At 38.9% G+C, this 21813-nt stretch overlaps 2 protein-coding genes across 2 annotated transcripts in view; one reads left to right on the plus strand and one right to left on the minus strand.

Moving 5' to 3' along the window:
• Positions 1–969: 969 nt before the first annotated feature.
• Positions 970–12130, minus strand: EEF1AKMT2 (EEF1A lysine methyltransferase 2). The gene is made up of 7 exons (XM_087725965.1): positions 11962–12130; positions 11576–11710; positions 8990–9055; positions 7300–7414; positions 5318–5425; positions 3839–4055; positions 970–1533 (listed from the first exon to the last, which is right to left on the minus strand). Exons 2-7 carry the CDS (start codon positions 11632–11634, stop codon positions 1439–1441), a joined length of 660 nt encoding a protein of 219 aa, XP_087582091.1. The 5' UTR covers positions 11635–11710; positions 11962–12130; the 3' UTR covers positions 970–1438.
• A 106-nt stretch (positions 12131–12236) lies between these two features.
• Positions 12237–21813, plus strand: part of ABRAXAS2 (abraxas 2, BRISC complex subunit) — a 33176-nt gene continuing 23599 nt past the window's right edge. Inside the window, exon 1 of the mRNA XM_087725964.1 lies at positions 12237–12374. Coding sequence (XP_087582090.1) covers positions 12303–12374 — 72 coding nt within the window. The 5' untranslated portion in view covers positions 12237–12302. The remainder of the gene's footprint in view (positions 12375–21813) is intronic.

Raw genomic sequence — 21813 nt, forward strand, 5'->3', positions numbered from 1 at the left:
AATTTAAGGTGTGAGGTAATTTAAGTGTCGTCGGCATCTTCATATCTGGTCACATGGGCGGCAAGCCACTCCCATCCGGTCACATGGGCGGCAAGCCACTCCCACAAAGGAGGCCACACCCACAGAGTAGGTTCGAACAATTTTTGAAACCCACCACTGTAACAGATATCAAACAATTCAAATGCTGCTGGAAATGCTGCTTTGAAGCATCACTCATTCCTACTTCTAATGCTAGAAGCTAAGGTATGCAAACCAATGAAGACACAGAAGTGTTGAAAAGAAAACAATTTAACATGTATGGTAGAACTGAAATGTCTATAATTTTAATTTACAGATATGGCACAAACATGTCTAAACTTCAATTTCTGATTTCTCTGAATTGACAACTAGTATTAATGTAATACTATGTGATGATAATCAGTCATCCATCTAGTGAAAATGTGAATCACTTAATGACTTGTGTCATGCAACCCTTCCAGCTGGCTGCCCCAGAAAGAAACACCAGTGTTTTCCTAACTAGGATCAATTAATGATTGGCTTGTCTTTTAGAATGATATTGAATTGAATTAAATACTTTATTTGGCCAAGTGTGATTAGACACACAAGGAATTTGCCTTGAGTACAGAAATGGTATTTAGGTATGCTTAATATACAATCAATTGTATAGAGTTTTTTTCTCAATTTGATCCTCTTATTCGTCCTTTATTTCTTATATAGCAATAGCAATTAGACTTATATAGCGCTTCATAGGGCTTTCAGCCCTCTCTAAGCGGTTTACAGAGTCAGCATATTGCCCCCAACAACAATCTGGGTCCTCATTTTACCCACCTCGGAAGGATGGAAGGCTGAGTCAACCCTGAGCCGGTGAGATTTGAACAGCCGAACTGCAGAACTGCAGTCAGCTGAAGTAGCCTGCAGTGCTGCATTTAACCACTGCGTCACCTCGGCTCCATATATTACTATGGAAGGAATGTTTTAATGTTTTAATGTTTTATAGACACTTATTTTATCCCTCAGGGAATAGAACCATTTTTGCATTCTTTAGGTAACAAGGTAAATCCACAGGTTCAATTCATATTTTTTTTTAAAAAATATTATCAAATAAGTTATCTCAAGCAATCTATCACATTTCTAAATAAACTGTGATAAGAAATTGCATCATCAACCACAATGATTAATGAATTTCTTCACAGTGTGTGTGTGTGTGTGTTTGTGTGTGTGTGTGTGTGTGTGTGTGTGTGTGTGTGTGTACTATTTAATTAACATGCTATTTTAATCTTGAAAAATTATATGATAACATCTGTAATAAAATTTTAAAAATCAAACATATAGGCATCTGTCAAGTTTCTAAAATTTGTGTTTCGCTTTTTAATCCCGCTTTGGGTTATAATCCCAACTTCACAAAAGGAGATCTTCGTCCCAAAATTTATCAAAAAGTTTACGTTTTTTGTAAAACCAAGGCCGTTACACTATTTCCAGTTCTTCCTCTAAAACAGAAGGTTGGTGTTGGCAGTTCCTCCAAAAGCAGAAACCCTATGAAATATAAGGAAAATATTTCTATTAAAAGAAAGCCTTGTTAATCCTTTAAATTCTGATATTAATTCAAACGGAATGCGCACAATACAGCAATTATTTCAAAATTTAGAAGAGTGATAATTTTACAGTGTTGATCAATATAAGCTGCACATAAATAAAAGGTTATCAATAATAGAAAATTCAGTTTCAGGAAGTACACATGCAAAATTATTTTTCTTGGAGCCAGAAACCAGTTATTAGAAAATCTAAACTGTATTTCCTGTAACATCTAGAAGTTTAAGTCTTGGTTTTAATAATCTTTTTGCATGCTGTTTTTATCACTATATCAAGTGATTAAAAAAATTGATATAATGAGAAAATGAAATGAGAAGAAGCCAGAGAGAATATGGGGTAGTGTCATATTTTTAATAGGAATAGGCATTAACACCTTATTTTCAAGTATTCAAATAGAAATGTGTGGGACAGATTATTATTAAACTATCAATTGGATATGTTAAAAAAACCTTAAATGTTTTTTGTTAGTAAGTCTTCCAACTAGCCTCACTCTGTCTCACAAAAGGTTAATGACCAAGGCTTCAACATTTTGATTTAGAACAGAACTACACATGCTTTATATGGTTCACCGACAAAAGGGTGCCCGACAAAAGCGCGCCCGACGAAACCGCGAGTTCTAAACCACGCCGACGAATGAGCGCTGAAGCGCGCGGACAACAGCACACCAACAGAAGCGCACTCTAAACCTAACCCTAACCCTGATCCTAACCCTTACCTTAAATCGCGCTTCTGTCGGCGCGCTGTTGTCGGCACGTTGATGACATCACGGTTTTCACGCCACAGTTTTGTCACCGCGCTTTTGTCGTGCGCGCATTTGTTGGGTCACCCTACTGCAAATAATAGATGTTTTCCCTGCCAGAGTCAAGCTGCTGTTCACTTAAAAAGCAGCTTTTAATTTTGGGATATACTTCATTTTTCAATACCCTATTTATTTTGAAGGCAAAATGTCTGTTGCCACATATTTCAACTGAAATTGAGGAACTTGGAAACTAATTAAGCTGTTTATAACTTAGATTGAACTTCAGATCATCAACCTTTTCAGAATAAGGATGCAATAGCCCTTAATCTTACAAATTCAAATGAAGATGAGCATAAGAATGCTTACTAATGCTTTAATATAGATTGGATCTAATAATAGCATCCGAGGAACTGGCTCATCTCAATGGGATGAATCTGCTCCATATGCACTCGGAGAAGAAGCAGTCACCATCGGAATTTCATTTCATTTCATAAGGAATTTCAGTGCAGAGGAGTCTTTTTGAAGAGCCTCTTCTGCCCCCACATAAATGAGATCCACTGTTACCCACCCTTCTGAAAGGGTTGAAGAGTTGGTTCCGCCATTTTGGAGGGGGTTAATGGATTAGATCAGAAGTCTTAAAACTTGGCAACCTTAAGACTTGTGGACTTCAACTCCCAGAATTCTCCAGCCAGCTAGAATTCTGGGCGTTGAAGTCCACAAGTCTTAAAGTTGCCAGGTTTGAAGACCTCTCAATTAGATAGATCCTACCTTGTTCTGACCCCCATTCTTCGCTCGTTCACAGACGAGTGTCAGACAGACTTAAAAGGAAATAACTTTATCAGTCCTGGCTCACGCTGGCTGCGAGCCCAAAATAAACATAAATAAAGTCTCTGGCAAAAAATTTATACCGCAGAATGCAAAAACAAAGAGCTCTTACAGCAAAACCAGGTTTACAGAAAGAAAGCAAATCACTTATCAAAGTGTCTCTTTGAATCAGGGTTACAGAAAGCCAATCACTTATCCTCTCACTTATCCTCTCACAAACCACGACCGATGAACGATGAACCACGAATGAACGTTGACTTCTGCAACCAGGGCGTGGCACCATTTATCTCCAGAAGACCACACTAACGAGCAACAGCTGGAGCAATATTCCTGCATCCTGACACAACTCACAGCATACTTCTGCTGAGTCTCAACATACCTCTTCCGCAATTCACACTTTACTCCCTTCCTCCCATCTTGGTTAAGCGAATTTGAACTGAATTTCAAATGTATAGTTTTTAATTTATTGTTTTAAGGTTTTAAATCATAGTTCAATTATTACTGTTAGCCACCTGGAGTCGCCTCGGCAAACTAGGCAGCATAATAGTTTAATAAATAAATACTATCCAAAATTCAATTAGCGCATTGTTCAAATAAAGAGTTATAGTATTTTTCTAGGACAACATACACAGCAAAGTCACATTTTAGGTTCGGCATATACAGTCTGAATCTTAGCACGCATACCTTCTTCAAATTGTTTGCACAGTTCTTCTTTAGTCCAGTTACAAGATGTAATGAGGAAAAAACCATTTGATCTCAATAGCCTCTGCAGGGATTTAACATACTGTTTCTTTTTCACATCTGCATTCTCTGGGCTCAGACTAATAGCATCAAAAGTTCCTTTATCGATGCAGATCTGAAAACTTGACAATTCATCTGAGGGATTTAAAATGTCTTCAATCTGTCGAAGGTAGATATAATGGTTAAATCTGAGAAAATGTTAATGCAGTTGTTACTTTTATAACTAAACAGAACTGCATTGCCTCCAGGCCCAGAATAATAGTTTAACTGCACATCAGTCATCTATTTATGCATGCTTGATTTTTACTCCTTTCAACCCAATATTTTTGAACCATTTTACAACATTTCTTGCCACAGTTGTTAAGTGAATCCTGGCAGTTGATAAATAAGTAACCTGGCTGTTAAGTGAATCTGACTTCTGCGTTGACTTTGCTTGTCAGAAGATCAGCTAAAGGTGATCCCATGACACCGGGATGCTGCAACGGTCATAAGTATGAATCAGTTGCCACGCGTCTGAATTTTAGTCCCATGATCATGGGGATGTTACAAAGGTTGTAACTGTGAAAATGGTCATAGGTCACTTTTTTTAGTGACGTTGTATCTTTGTACTTTCACTAAGGGAACTGTTGTAAGCTGAGGACAACCTAATTCTTTGATGAATATGATTATTATTTATTAAATTATTATTTATTAAATTTATAGGACTCTGGGCGGCTTACAAAGCGAAGAAAAAAGAAAAAGGAAAAAAAAAGAAACTAAAAAATAAATATAATTAAAAATTCACAACACACATTCATTCTAGTCGGGGCTGGACCTTTCAATAAGGTCAACAGCCCCAGGCCTGCCAGAAGAGCCAGGTTTTAACAGCCTTCCTGAAGGCCATGAGAGTGGGTAAGGTCCGGATCTCTGGGGGTAGCTGATTCCAAAGGGTCGGAGCAGCCACAGAGAAGGCTCTCCTCCGGGGGCCCGCCAGCCGACACTAACTGGCCGATGGCATCCGAAGGAGGCCCATCCTGTGGGATCTTATCGGACGTTGGGAGGTATGTGGCAGTGGGCGGTCTAGTAGGTACGCTGGTCCTAAGCCATGTAGGACTTTAAAGGTAATGACCAACACCTTGAATTGCATCCGGAGACCAATTGGTAGCCAGTGCAGCTCGCGGAGGACAGGTGTAACATGGGTGTATCTCGGTACACCCATATTAAAGACCTCCTTATAGTCAGTAGGAAGGAAGGAAGACATTTTAACTTGGTTCATATTGATTTAAGTGTTTGCACTGGAGTGCAACAGAGGAAATTTATGAATATCAAGAGAATTTTTAATAAAGATCAGTCAAACATTTGTTTTGTACACTTATATATCCCCAAATCCCCCCCTCTTCCTGATCTTTTTAATCATCTTCATTTGTTCATCACAAAACTTACCAGCAGTTTAATATAAGGCAGTCCTTCTTTTTGCATTATATCTTTTGAAAGTTGTATTGCAGAAGCAGAGTAATCAACTCCTGTAAGATTGGTATAACCAGATTTACTCTAAAGAGAAGAGAAATTTATTCAGCACTTGACATTTTTCCTTTGTTTCCTAGTTGGTTTTCATGGCATATTCATCAGGGTTAACCTATGGAGCACTAAAATATAATTAGGCAAGCTAGACCAATTTATAGGGGAAAAAACTACAGAACTTATTTTGCAAAAAAAAACCCCACAACCTGCAGTGCTGATTATTTACTGACTATTAGGAACTGAAATTATAAAAGTGTTTCATCAATAGAAAGATTCTAATTGGCTACAGTATATTGCACTAAACCCAGATGCTAATGCCATGCAGAAGCTACACTACTACAGTGAAAGTAGCGCGAGTGAATCAAATTTTCATATTTCTGATACTTTTCTTTTTTGGATAGGCCTAACAAATGAGAAGACAAATCCAGACAATCACATTATACAGAGCCGAGGTGGCACAGTGGTTAGGGTGCAGTACTGCAGGCCACTTCAGCTGACTGCTAACTGCAGTTCGGCGGTTCTAATCTCACCGGCTCAAGGTTGACTCAGCCTTCCATCCTTCTGAGGTGAAATGAGGACCCAGACTGTGGGGGCGATATGCTGACTCTGTAAAGCGCTTAGAGAGGGCTGAAAGCCCTATGAAGCGGTATATAAGTCTTATTGCTATTGCTACTTTCCCCCACCCACTTTCCCAGGTTAGAATGACCCCTTAGAATGGCCATGGTGTATCGAAAGGTTGTGTCTAAATAATGAAACATTTTTCATTATTTCTCTAATTACCGCTTAGAGAGGGCTGAAAGCCCTATGAAGCGGTATATAAATCTAACTGCTATTGCTAACTGCTAAATAAGTACTTGGATACTAAATATAAAAATAAATCACATTGGATTTTAAGAAACATAAGAATGTTATATTCTATTTATTCATGAACTCATTTATGGTTACTTTATGATTAAAAGGCAATTGGCACAACACATATTGATCCTTTTAAAATTTAAGATAGGATATGTTTATGTCTCCAATATAAACATATCTTAGCAAAAACAATACACTGCAAATTCTGTAACTATTAAACTGAGAAAATAAAACCAGTTGCCCTGCAGTGGATAATGCATGTCAAGAAATGAATTAGGACTTCATAGGTACAACTAGTGCTAGTCATTCAGTAGCAGCTTTCCAGTAATTTCCACAAATTTCTTAATCTATATTGGATTTTGATTCTTCCAATTGTAACCCTAAATATTTAAGTCCGTGGTACGACAAAACCGCGGTCCACTAAAGCGCGCCTGATTAAAGCGCGTCACTGACGTCATCAGCAGCGCGACAAAAACGACCGTGGAGAAAAAAGGGCGCTTTAAAAAGCGCTTTTAAAGCAAGCCGATTCACGTAAAGGTAAGGGTTAGGTTTAGGTTTAGGGTTAGGGTTAGGTTAAGGGTTAGGGTTAGATTTAGAGTTACGTTAAGCGTTAGGGTTAGGGTTAGGTTAAGGGTTAGCGTTAGGTTTAGGGTTAGGTTTAGGTTTAGGGTTAGGTTTGGGGGGGTTAGATTTAGGTTTACGCGTTAATTTTAGCTTTACCGCTCACAGCGTGCTTTTTTCATCGCGCTGTGATGACGTCAGGTACGCGGTTTCGTCGAGCACGCTTTAGTCGACCGCGGTTTTGTGGTGGAACCATTTAAGTCAACATTTTTATACAACTGAACTTTTAATGAAACTGAATGTGTTTCCCTGCTTAATATGAAAGTTTTTTTTAAAAAAAAAATCCTACCATGAACATAAATCATTGCCGTATAATCAGCATATTCTACATGTAATTTAATCTGAGCATTTCATTAAAGTTTCTTACTTGCTCAATTTCTGCTGTAAGCAATTTTGCATCAGAAAGCACTAATATTACAAATACAAACCAATTCAACCAGCAAGATGCCATTTCCTGTTCCAATGTCAAGGACAGAAGCGTCCAGAGGTATCTTCTGTTTTGCTAGCCATCTAATTATACGAGTCATGCTTTCTTCACCAAACCTAATTAGAAAGAGAGATTCAGATAAACTACTCCATTAAGGAAGACAAACACATTTTGATTTGATTTGATTTGATTAATCTTGTATGCCGGCCTAATCCCCGAGGGGACTCAGGGCGGCTAACAAACCAAATAGGGAAAGGGGGAGTACAAAAGACAAAGAAGACAAAACACATACAAAAACAAAATTAAAAACTCATCAACAGCCACAACCATTCGAGTGGGGTTGGGAACTCATCAGCCCCAGGCCTGCCGGAACAGCCAGGTTTTAACGGCTTTGCGGAAAGCCTGGAGGGTGGTGAGGGTCCGAATCTCCACGGGAAGATCGTTCCAGAGGGCCGGAGCAGCCACAGAGAAGGCCCTCCCCCGGGGGGTCGACAGTCGACACTGGCTAGTTGATGGAATCCGGAGAAGGCCTAATCTGTGGGATCTAATTGGTCGTAGGGAGGTGATTGGCAGAAGGCGGTCTCTCAAGTACCCAGGTCTGATACCATGTAGGGCTTTAAAAGTAACAACTAGCACCTTGAAGCGCGTCCGGAGTCCAATGGGCGGCCAGTGCAGCTCGCGGAGGATAGGTGTAATGTGGGTGTACCGAGGTGCACCCACAATCGCTCGCGCGGCTGCATTCTGGACAAGCTGAAGTCTCCGAATGCTCTTCAAGGGCTGCCCCATTTTGTCAATCACATGCAATGTAACTACATCATGCCACCATTACGATATCGCCTCCAGAGATCACGTTACAGGTTTGTTTAGATAAATCTGTTTGTTTAAGATTGCAGAAGATGAGAGGTTGTCAATTTTACACATACGCAGAGATGTATATACACATTCAAGGCCGCAATGCATCTTTGCCTGTACCTCTTATTCAATTTTTGAAAAAGATCAAGGATATGAATGCTTGATCTTTACCAAGTATATTGTATTGTATTGTATTGTATTGTATTGTATTGTATTGTATTGTATTTAATAGATTTATAGGGCGCCCAATCCCGGAGGACTCCGGGCGGCTTACAGAAGAAGTAAATTTAAAAAATAATAATAATAAAGAATTAAAAAAACAGAGGAGACAGATTAAAACCACATCATGCACCCAATCTGGTCGGGGCTGGACCTCAGTCATGAGATCAACAGCCCCAGACCTGCCGGAATAGCCAGGTTTTGATAGCCTTTCAGAAGGCCATGAGAGTGGGTAGGGTCCGGATCTCTGGAGGTAGTTCATTCCATAGGGTAGGAGCGGCTACAGAGAAGGCCCTCCTCCGGGGAGCCGCCAGCCGACATTGTCTGGCTGACGGCACCCGAAGAAGGCCCACCCTGTGCGATCTTATCGGCCGTTGGGAGGTATGCGGCAGTAGGCGGTCTCGCATATTGTAGCCAGTAACTCATTTTTCCCACATAAAAACAAACGATGATTGTTTTAATTTGCAACAGGTTTAGCTAAGAAAAGAGTTGGCATTTTAAAAACAACAAAACCCAGAGTATCACATCGCCAATACTCTTGAGAAAAACAGCTGCACTTTTAAAAAGAAAATAAATTACAAACATATTTGAAAGCATGTTACATGGTTATAGATACTTGCCAAATGTCCCCAGTATCACCACTTTCTTTAAAATTACGCAGTTCTTGTTCATATGCTGCATCCCAGCTACACAGGAAAAAAAAGAAAAAGGATGATAGAAAACGCTTGGCATTTCCCCCTCATCTGTGAAACAATTTAAGAAAAGGTATCCCTGTTTCCAGGAGAAACACAAGCTCATCATTTTAACTTTTATATTTTTAGAACCACACAGGAAGAAGTTACAGAGCTGGAAACAAGCCTCATCAAACACACACTCTTTATAAATAAAATGTAAATAAAAAATGCAGCACACAGTATTTTTCAACTGTGCTGTTATTTTATTAAAAATAGCTTAGCAATAGCAATAGCAATTAGACTTATATACCGCTTCATAGGGCTTTCAGCCCTCTCTAAGCGGTTTACAGAGTCAGCATATCGCCCCCACAGTCTGGGTCCTCATTTCACCCACCTCGGAAGGATGGAAGGCTGAGTCAACCTTGAGCTGGTGAGATTTGAACAGCCAAACTGCAGAACTGCAGTCAGCTGAAGTAGCCTGCACTGCTGCATTTAACCACTGCGCCACCTCGGCTCTTATTTTCTAAAATTCATAACTGGGTATCAAGCAAGCAATCTCTGAATTATTATTCCAACTTGAGAGAAAATACCTAACCTTTCTCCAAGCATTTGGAAGCTATCTGCATCCAATGCTGATTTGTTGTGGGGAAAAGAGGAGGCAGGAATATTAAATCTGTTCACCGCTTTGAGTTATTATATTAAAACAGTGGAATAAGAATCCAATGTAATTGCAATAGTTAATTTAATCGTGTTAACATGACGACAATTATTGGACCCAATTTCCTGGGTTTACAAAACACACGAAATCAAATGACCACAATGAATGTTTGTATAGACAACAGAGCTATTCTCTGAAAATGGAAAGAACGTTAATTATGTTTTGACCAGGCAGAAAAGTCTACGTGGATACTAGATTACAAAACCTATCAACTTATTAAGACAGGTGGCACACGGAGCCATTTGTCAAGGCACGCGAGGCGTTGTGCGCATAGCATTATGGGTGTGGCACACCGACGTACAACACCCCCCCCTGTGCTGCCCCCCGCTTTTGGCATGGCAGCCAAAAAAGCTTCACCATTACTATCCTGTACCATTCCAGACAAGTGACTGTCCAGTCTCTTCTTAAAAACCTCCAGTGATAAAGCGCCCACAACCTCTGAAGGCAAGCTGTTCCACTGGTTAGAGCAGTGGTCCCTACCACCCACTTGTGGGCGTTCCAGCTTTCATGGTGGGCGGTACGGGTTTTGTCAGATACTGAAGGACTTTCCTTTTTTAAAAAATTTAATTGACTTCCCTACTTTATAAATCACCATTACTGTGGAACTGGTGGGTGGTTATAAAATTTTACTACTAACAGAGATACAAAAGTGGGCGGTAGGTATAAAAAGGTTGACTACCCCTAGGTTAGAGCCACAGTGGCACAATGGAATGCAGTACTGCAGGCTACTTCTGCTGACTGCTGGCTGCCTGCAATTTGGCAGTTCGAATCTCACCAGGCTCAAGGTGGACTCAGCCTTCCAAAAGAGAAGCCAGATGTTTATTATTTATTTATTTATTTATTTATTTATTTATTTATTTATTTATTTATTTATTTATTTATTTCCAAGACAAACATATATTGTAAAAAGTATATCAGCTGGTTACAAAAAGCTTTTGTGCATCTCTTCCACCGTCATCCAATATAATTCATATTAATTCAAACAACTTAACTCAAATATTTACTATATTGACATCATCATACCTCCGCTTTTATTTGACTACAGTTATTTAAACCTCCTTCACCCTTAAATATGCCAAGATTCAATCCATAACCACATGCTGGCATTTCATTTACTTATTTATAAAATCCTCCATTAACATTAAATCCTCATATCCTGTTTCAGCTAAACATCCATAATATTTAATACCAAAGTTTTCTAATCCTCCATGTATATAATTTATTATTATCATTATCCTTTCTTTATTTAACTATATCCTATATCCGATCATGTGTCCTGAGTCACACAACTCTTCGGCTTTGGCGAAACCACTGGATAGTGTAACTCTTGTTTACCTCCGATTGTGTGTGTGTGTGTGTGTGTGTTTTCTGATGAGCAGTGCGCTCTCTCTGCCTCGGTAGGGTCGCTTCTGTATTTAAAGAGAGGATTTAATAGTATTTAATACCAAAGTTTTCTAATCCTCCATGTATATAATTTATTATCATTATCCTTTCTTTATTTAACTATATCCTATATCCGATCATGTGTCCTGAGTCACACAACTCTTCGGCTTTGGGGAAGCCACTGGATAGTGTAACAACTATATCCTATATCATAGCATTTCCCCCCTATTAGTTAAAACTTAACTGTGTGTAGTTTTTTTTAAATGATATTTATTATTGTTATTAATAAAATATTAATATATATTAATATATAAAATTTAACTGTATATAGTTTTTTTAATGATATTTATTATTGTTATTAATAAGCTTTATAGATAAAATACAGATGTTTCTGTGGCTTTCCAACCGAGCCTCCCTCCCCGACTACTCACTGTTCTTTCGTCCCCAGCGCAGACGGTTCAAACTCTTCCTCCTCTCCGCAGCTGCTCATAGTCGGGGGAAAGATGCAGGGTTAGCTTGCTTGTAACGCCGCAGGAGGACTCTCTTTCGGCCGCTTCTTTCAATCTCTGAAAGCCGGGAAAATCAAGAGCCGCAGTTGCAGTTGCAGTCGTTAAAAAAGATGAGTTACTCCCATTGAAAAAAGATGCGTTACGTCCATTGCGAAGAGAAGGGAGCCGCGTTTAAAATGCAAGCAAATTGCAAGCAAAATGCAAGAAAATTGCAAGCAAAATGCAAGCAAATTGCAAGCCAAATGCAAGCAAATTGCAAGCAAGCACAAGTGGCGATTTTCTACTGGGAACCTAAAAGAATTACCTACCAATTTGTGACAAAGTCGATATCCCCAAAATATCCTCAACGCAAGGGATGATGATGATGATAATGATAATAATAAATAATAATAATAACAATAAGAAAGCTGCTTTAGTTGACTTGGCTCTAAGTTACACTTCCAATTTACAGGCTTGCGGTTTGCCAGTTCTCGGGAAAAAACTACATTTCCCAAGAAGCCTCCCCCCCGCGCGCGCGCGTGCGCGAGCGCGCCGGCCGGAAGTGGAGGGCGCGAGGCCGGAAACTGGAGCCCGGCGGAGAGGGCGGGCCGCGGTGGCTTGTGGGAATCGTTCCGTCGTCGGAGGAGGAGGTGGTGGCGGGGCTTCCATCATGGCGGCTTCCATTTCGGGCTATACCTTCAGTTCGGTCTGTTATTACAGCGCCAACAGCAGCGCCGACCACGTAAGTAATTTCGGGCCTTTCCGGATGGGTTTTTTTTTTTAATCCCGCTCGAGGGGGTTGGTGGTGGGGCGGGAAGGGAAGGGTTTTTCTCTCCACCCCCCCGTCTTCCCGGTTCTTCTGGAGGGCTTGAGGAAAGGGGAGCGATCTGCCTGACAAAAAGGGACAGGGAGGAGGAGGAGGAGGAGGAGGAGGAGGAATGGAGAGCGGCCCTTGAGGGACCGAGGTGGCGGTGGGACGAAAGAAGGGGAGGGCCCACAGAGGGAGGGGCCGTCGAAAAGGAAAGTGGCCGGAGGGAATAGAGGGGGGGCGGTTGAAAAGAAACAAGTATTTGGAGGTGGGGGGTCTCCGGGAAAGCATTGACTTGCCACTGTGGGACCAGTTAATGCTGGTTAATGGGGCACCTGTGGAGCTGTCATGTGGAGGGGTGTGTGTGTTAGTTTGTATGCAGGCTAATACATAAAACAGGTTGGTGAAATCTAGACCAGTGTTTCTCAACCTTGGCAACTTGAAGATGTCTGGACTTCAACTCCCAGAATTCCCCAGCCAGCGAACGCTGGCTGGGGAATTCTGGGAGTTGAAGTCCGGACATCTTCAAGTTGCCAAGGTTGAGAAACACTGGTCTAGACCAGTGTTTTTCAACCACTGTGCCGCGGCACACTAGTGTGCCGTGACATAGTGTAAGGTGTGCCGTGGGAAAATTACTTTATATATAGTCAATATAGGCACAGAGTTAATTTTTTTTAACATTTTCTAATGGTGGTGTGCCTCGTGGTTTTTTTCATGAAAAAAGTGTGCCTTTACACGAAAAAGGTTGAAAAACACTGATCTAGACTATGGGCAGCCTCGGGATTGCTATCTCAGCAAGATTACAGATTATATTGAGGAAGTAGTTCTTAACAGCTGCTGTATCACTTTCAGTTTTGGGAGGGGGGAAAAAAAACCCGTCCATTTTCATCAGAGAGAGGGTAGAAACTTTAGAAAGGTCAGTTGTGTTTTTACAGGTGACTTTAACAACAATTTGTTTAGCGACCGTTGGAAGTTTCAGTGGCGCTGGGTGAAAATGTGACTTACGCCCGTTTTTCACAATTACGACCTTTGCGAGCATCCCCCACGGTTTAGGTTTATTCGATTTATATGCCGCCCTTCTCCCAAGGACTCAGGGCGGCGTACAACATCAAAAGAAACACATAATACAAAAGTTAAAAAAAAAATAATTAAATAGAATATCCCAAACCCGATTAAAATTGACAATGACATTTTTCAAAAAAAAAATCGAATTAAAATTAACAGTGATCAATAATTAATTTTGTTTTGTTCAGGTGATCAAAATTCAGACGCTTGGCAAACTGACTTACATTTATGACAGTTTGCAGTGTCCTGGGGTCACGGGATTCCCCTTTTGCCGGCCTTCCGACAAGCAAAGCCAATGGGGAAGCCAGGTTTGCTTAACAGCTGGGTTACTAAACTGTGGCAAGAAAGGGGGTAAAATAGGGTGAAATTCGTTTAACAAATATCTCACTTAACAACAGGAATGTTGGGCTCAATTGTGGTCGTAAGTCGAGGGCTACCTGTATATCTTGAGTAACTGCTTGTATGATTAGATGTCCCTATCTGTGTTATTATATAGATGTGCATTTTAAAACTCAAAGGGTGGACCTGGTATGATCATATGCACTCTTTATGTTGGGTCTAACTAGGTCATTTTACAGGATAATCACTCTCTCTTTTATCTCAAAGCATTCCAAGTCAGGATATTCGGTCCATACTACACTGTTTCAGACAATGCTTTCAGAGTTTTCCCTCCCAAATATTTTGATACTTTCCCTTTTTAAGTGATTCCATTTCTGTTCCTATTTGATATCAATTTCTCACTGAGGGTTGTGACAAAAATCCTGGAGAAATGTGAAAACAGATCAGTAGATTTTTACATTAGTATTATAATTGCAATTCTTTTAATACTCCAGTGAATAATACTCAATGTCATGTATATTTTTACACACATACAAGTTCATCTGTCAGGGTAGGCTTTGGAGATTCTCAATCATCCAGGTCATGGTTATCCCAAAAGTAACTAGACTTTCTCTCTGACTTAGAGGGACTTTGGGGAAAGATATGTTTGATGTTTATTTTTTGATGTTTATTTTATTTATATGCCGCCCTTTTCCCCCCCCGAAGGGGACTCAGGGCGGCTCACAACTCAAACCAAGGGAGGGGGATACAAACAAAAAATAAAGCGACACGCAACAATACATAATTTAAAACACACAACAGTCATACCATACCATATACAAACAATGTATTGCAGCATAACTCTAGATTACATGATTCTTTAGTAATGTCTCTGTTAGAACATTAAATATTTTATTGCTGTCTACTGTATCCTAAATGATATAATATTAGGTGCTTATTTAGAAAGTACTTGCTGTTCTCATCCATCTGCCACTATATTATCCAAATTCATTATCCATTCTTATTCAACTGAAACAAAAACTTAGAAGTGTTTTACATATATCATGTTTCTGTTGCATGCTTACAGAAATAGTAATACTTCATACCATTTTTATACAAACTGGAAACTATCATCTTACTATGTTAAATAAGAACTTTCAAAGTGGGGAGGGGAGAATACAAAAATCAGTATGCTTGGATGCTGGATATGTTCCTATAAACTTCTGATTTCTGCAATGCTTGGTTTTTCTTAATTATCCAAATTAAGGCAGCATATTTAAGATGATAGCACACAACCGTTTTGGAAGGCAAAACGGAAGGTTTTGGAAGGTAAGAAGGCAAAAAAATTGTAAGCGAGAGATGACACCATTACTGTTAGGGATAACTACAACTAATCAAAATAAGTAGGATAATGTTAATGGTATCTTTATATTGTTTCTAAAGGCAATTCTTTTATTACCAGTTATTTATATGATTTCTTTCCACCTAAACCCAATGGGAACCTAGATGTGTTAACAGATACTAAAATATAATATAAAAATAACCATAACAATACAAAGCGTTTGACTACTAAGGTGTGGATAGCTATACAACGAATTCACAGAGATGTTCTGAAAAAGCAGCTTATTACCAATTTCTAGAAAGCCATAAAAGTGGGGACCATGCTAAAACATGTTTATATTTTTCCCATTGATATGTATAAAATCAGTTTGTTTCTCTCCTGGGTCATAATAACACGTTATAGATACAATAACATATATCATTTATAATTATTTAAATTTAAAATAATCCAGGAAAATGAAGTAGTAGTCAGGCCTATTCTGATTAAATACTTGAAATAGTTCACAAATAACAACATTCAGATTAGTAGTATTAGCTGTAGAAAACCTCAGTCCTGATCCTCCAGTTGGGTTGTAAGGAAATAATTTCATTAGCTCTCCTGGGTAATAAACAAGCCAGCGAAGAGAATAGAAGTTAAATCAGGGCTGTAGTCAACAACTTTGGAGTAAAGGAGACATGCCAGAGGCCTTTAAAAAGATATCAATTCCCCCACTCCTCAAGAAGCTGGATAGATCTAATAAAATTCGTGACCCGTCAAAACCGCGGTCCACAAAAGCGGGCTCGACGAAAGTGCGCATTTGACGTCATCACAGCGCGACGAAAAAAATTAAAAATTGAAATAAAAATAAAATTAAAGCAAGCCGATTCACATTAGGGTTAGGGTTAGGTTTAGAGCGTTAGGGTTACGTTTAGCGTTAGGTTAAGGGTTAGCGTTAGGTTTACGGTTAGGTTTGGGGGGGTTAGGGTAAGGTTTTCGCTTTATTTTTACATTTATCGATCACAGCGCGATGTTTTTGTCACGCTGTGATGACGTCACGTACGCGCTTTCGTCGAGCGCGATTTTGTCGTCCGCGGTTTTGTGGTGGAACCATAGAATTTGACACAATAGGTAGTCTTCGATTTATTTAATGACAAAGTTCAAAGTTACAATGGCATTGAAAAAAATGGCTTAAACTGTTTTTTACACTTACAACCGTTTACTGATTCCCAACGTGTACCAGATCAAAATTCAGATGCTTGACAACTGGCTCATATTTATAACAATTGCAGTGTTCTGTGATCATCTTTTTGAAACCACCTGACAAGTAATTTCAATGTGGAAACCAGATTCACTCAACCATGTTACTAACTTAACAACTGCAGTGATCCACTCAATAATTATGGCAAAAGTCATAGAGTTGGGCAAAATTCACTTAACAACTGTTTCACTTAGCAACCAAAGTTTTGTGCTCAATTGTCGTAAGTCAAGGACTATCCATACTGCTCTATTCCTTTTCATGAGGTAGAAGCTCACGAAACAGTGTTGGGCATAATTGACCAGGTGGTTCCAGTTAGTTGTAGGGAGAGGATCAGATTCAAAGGCCTTTTGATATGGAATGCCTCAGGGTTCACTTCTTTCCCAATCCTGTTTAACTTTAACATGAAACTTCTGGGAGAGTCATCTTATCAATTCAGACTGAGCTATCATCAATATGCAGAAGATCTCCAGATATGCCTTTTTCTACCCTGGATGCCCATTGAACAATACAGTGGAAATCATGACAATGCCTAGAAGCTTTCAGGGCCTGGATAGGGAAAACAAGGCTCAAACTCAACCCAAACAAGATGGAGTAGCTGTAGATTGGGATGTCATCTGACTCCAAGGCCACTTTTTTTTAAAACTCTTGTTGGAGCTGTCTTCCTCCAAAAGAGCAAGGTCACAATGTGGGGATTCCTCCTAGATTCAGAGTTCTTGCTTGAAGAATAAGTAGAGACTGTCTCTAGGAGATTCATAGCTTTTAGTACACCAGTTGGCAACCTTAACTGACAGTCACTCATGTCTGTTGTCACACTAATTAAATTAGATCTCTATTTGTGTCTGCTCTTGAAGAACCACCAGGAAACTTCAATTACTATAGTCCAGGACGTAATGGCATGCATGTTGATCACCAATAGATTTCTAGGTTCACTTCAAATCTTAGTCATTCAGTTTTTATTTATGGGCTATCCATGAAGTGAGTGTCGACCCTTAGCAATTATGTAGGGTTATTTATTTTTTTTGCCCAGGATATTCTGTCCCTATTCTGGTCCTTCAGACAATGACTTTGCTATGTCTTTAAAGTGATCACCTGTCTCTAGCATCATCCTAAATTGCTGTCACCAAACAAATGTCTCCTTGCTTTAACTGAACTTATATGGATTAGGTTTTGACTAGCTTAGGGACTCCCTTTCCCCAATACTTTCTGCTTGTTGGAACAAGAAGCATGCAATGGAATGGAAGAATGACCTTGAAAAGAGGGGGTGATGTGGCAAGGGAACAATCAGATAGCAATAGCAATAGCAGTTAGACTTATATACTGCTTCATAGGGCTTTCAGCCCTCTCTTAGCGGTTTACAGAGTCAGCATATCGCCCCCACAGTCTGGGTCCTCATTTCACCCACCTCGGAAGGATGGAAGGCTGAGTCAACCTTGAGCCGGTGAGATTTGAACTGCTGAACTGCAGATAACAGTCAGCTGAAGTGGCCTGCAGTACTGCACCCTAACCACTGTGCCACCTCGGCTCACCTCGCCACCTCGGAGGAGAAGCCCACCACTGAGTAAAAGGCAGAGAAAGAAACTTAGAGAAGATCCACCCTAAGTTATTAGCCGGTAAAAAAAGATGGCGATAGAGTTGTACTTTCAGACTTACAAAATTCTGTTAATGTAGCTTTGTAATAAAGTAGAATTAGTTCATCCCGAGTTTCTTTTTCTGGTCTACTTAGGAAGCTGACAGAGTCCCTGCTCTGAGTCCTCACTTGTCAAGAGAGTTTGGGGGTAGGGAGGGCAACACCAAGTGCTCCAGTGGTGGGTTGCCAATTTTTTTACTACCGGTGTGGGCGACGCTTCTGTGCATGTGCAGAAACATCCGGGCAGGTGGGCGGAGCCTCCCACCGCTGCTACTACCGGTTCTCCTGATCTGGGCTGAACCGGGAGCAACCCACCTCTGGAGTGCTCTTTTTAAAAGCTTTCTTCCTTGGAAATACGTTGTGTCTTGAACCAAGGACAGCTCCTACCCTCAATGCCTTCTGGAAGCAGGTGAATATAGGAGTTTCCTTCGGGGATTAATTATAAGTATCATCATCACTTTCAGTAAAGATAAAAATACTTTTAGCATTGTTGTAAATGGAAACTTAAATAGATTGCCATTTTCAATACTTTATTAGTTGTTTTATGTTAAGTTTTGTAAGTTGCTTAGAGTCTTTAGGGTTTCAGGTGGTTGATAAATTGTTGCTTGCTGCCCAGAGTTTCTTGCTCATGAGATGGGCGACTATAAATTTGATACATAACTTTTATGTGCTATGTGTTATGCCCAAGAAGGGAGTGCAATATAGTGTTTTGAATGAATATTTATTACAATCAAAGGCCAGAGTTAGAAGGTACAACTGAAAACAATTTAAAAAGTGATACAAATAATTGTAATATTTGATGTAAAAATACTAGTTGACAAGGAAAGAAATTATGTTTATCCTCTGGAGAATTGCAAATTACAATTTAGCTGTATTGCTTAGAAACCTCACCTGCCAAATTTGTATTATTGTATTACTAGAAGAATATTCGTTTGCTAGGAAGGAAGGGCTTGTTAATGCAGATAATTTTGGATAAACAAAATATAGTGAATAGTGGTTTTGATAAGTCAAATTAGCCATTAAAACATCTAATATGAGAACTTATTGTCATATGCAGATAATGCAAAATATATTTTCACACTTATATCTGTGTGTTGCTGTTTCATATGCTTTCCTGTAAGAATCAGGGTCTCCTGCTTCTTGTCAATGTTTTTGATTTTTTTTATTCAAAACAATATAATTATTTAGAATAAAACAATTTTTTGCAACCCCCAATTTAATTGAAAAATTAGATACATTATAGTGATAAAAAGAGAAAAAAGAGAATTGATCAATATAGTAACTATTAGTAGCAAGATAAAAATTAATTCAATCCTTTATCATTAGATCTGGATTATTTGGAAATATATTGCTTCATCTCATTTTTACAATAAATCTGTTCAAGTGGCACCAATAGGGCAATATTCTTTCTATTTGAATAAAATTAGCCTTTTTGCAATGCATGAGTCTCAATAGATCTAAGGCTCTTCATGAGATGACATATTGCATGTTTTAGGAATAAAGTTCAACATCATGTTAAGATTTTTAACTATATTTCTAAAATTATGTAATTTTTTATAGTTGATATTCCATTTATCAAATATCTAAATATCCTTGCGATATCAAATTCTACCTTTCCTGTGTCCTATCAATGTTGTAGCATTTGGCTGAATCTAAGTAGAGTATAGTTCTATACACTTCAGAATTCATCCTGCTGCTTTTATCAGCAGTCAACAATAATCAACCAGTGTCCTGATTTCATTTGGCAGCTATAGATGGCGATGCCATAATACTGCCTCCACCATGTTTGACAGATGATGTGATATGCTTCGGATCATGAGCTGTCCCTTTCCTTCTCCAACCTTTCCTCTTCCCATCATTCTGCTGAAATTAATCTTGGTTTCAAAGAATCTTATTCCAGAATCGGCCAGGGCTTTTTTCTACATTTTCTAATGTAGTCTAATCTGTCCTTTCTGTACTGGAGTGTTAGCAGTGGTTTGCACCTTGTTGTGAAGCCTCTGAATTTACATTCATAAAGTTCTCTTATCGACTGGGGACTTTGACAGTGACACGCCTACCTTCTCAAGAGTGTTCTTGACTTGGCTAGATGTTGTCAAAGGGTTTTTCTTGTTCTCCACTTTAGTTGTCTTGTGTGGTCTGCCAGGCCTTTTGGTGCCAGGTTCTTAATTCTTAATTCTTTTTCAGAATTCTAGACCAGGAGTGTCAAACTGGTGGCTCGCAGGCCAAATGTGTCACATGCACCCCAGTTCCGCAAAGGGGGGAAAACATCATGATACGTCATGTGGGCGGCAATGTGATGCCACAAGTTTGACACCCAGGTTCTAGACTGTTGTTTTGATAACTCCCAATGTTTTTTCTATTTCTCTTATTTTGTTTTTGTTTTTCTCAGCCTAATGATGTACTCTTTCATTTGTATACACTCTTCTTTGGACTTCATGATGAATATTCTGATGAACAGCTACCAAATGCAAATGTAACACTCAGAACCAACTCCACAGCTTTATCTTTATTGATTTCTCGGGAATTAACAAGGGAACTGGCCTTAAAACTGCTTGTCAGTCACTTGCCCCACTGTTTATGAGCCACCAAAAGAGGTCTGGGTGTATTAAAATGGCTGTAATTCTTCCATAGTTACTGTTACTTTTGCAAACCCCTTGAATTAAAGCTTGAATTGATTTGCTCCCATCTTCTGTATTTCATTTCAAATTCAATTCATTTCAAATGTGATATATGGAGGCCAAATGCCAAAAAACCTATCGTCGTCCCAATATATACAAACTTGACTATGTGGACTGAGACTATTTTTATATAAAAAATATAGAACAAATTTGAAAACAAATTAATACTTAAGGATATCTACTAAGAAACTTTCAGCTGGTTTTATCCTTCATATTTTTAAACAACATACATGCAAAGAAAGATGTGCATTTGTTTGCCATTGTTTTAATTTATAAGTTTAATAGTTAATAGATTTCCTTCGTTAAATTTTGCATTTAAAAAAATATGAGAAGTGAACTTGAACTTGAGTAGTTTTTCCACTTGGAAAACTGGTAAACGTTTGACCAATGGTAAACATTTGACCCAACAGAATAAATAAGCTTTGGCATGTTAGATGGTAATAAGTTGCCAGTGTTAAAAGTAAGCTTCATATATTTTATCAGTAATAACAGATTTGAAAATCTTATTACCAGGAAAAAAAATGACATTGCTATATCAGTTTGAGAGTACAGTGCTAGCTTAATTTTTCCAGAGGTAAACCAACAGCAACTTAAAGAAGTTCACATTTACACATTTGTATGTCTTAGCTGCATTATGATCTTGCCTGTTTTGTATGGTTTTACTTTTTTATGATTACAACGGGAGAGAATACATGTAACTTTTAAACTTGCTTTTATCTCTATGTAGATAATCTTGGTTAGGCTAGGTCCCTTCCAAGTCCATTCTGATTGATAGATTTTTCTTTATTTTAAGTGCAGTTGGGGTCATAAACTCTGCATGGATGTTTAGCTCCACAAACAACTAATAGTACAAGTTTTATGTCTTTAAAAATGAATAAAATATATGTGCCTGACCTTTTTTATATTTAAATTCTGTTGGGATTCTATTGGAGGTTATTAGTTACATCCAGTGTTATATAATGTTTCCCGCACCTTAAAAATTGGCTCTAGGCACTCCATTAATTTTTCAGAATGTGAGGTTTAGATAATCATCTCATATCACAATTTTTTCATACTTGGGTGGACTGAATTATGTCCACCCCAAGGGAAATGGACCTGGAACTGCT

The sequence above is a fragment of the Thamnophis sirtalis genome, unplaced genomic scaffold, assembly GCF_051295495.1.
Source record: "Thamnophis sirtalis isolate CommonGarterSnake01/CBP01778 unplaced genomic scaffold, rThaSir2_p1.2 scaffold_11, whole genome shotgun sequence".
Lineage (NCBI taxonomy): Eukaryota > Metazoa > Chordata > Lepidosauria > Squamata > Natricidae > Thamnophis > Thamnophis sirtalis.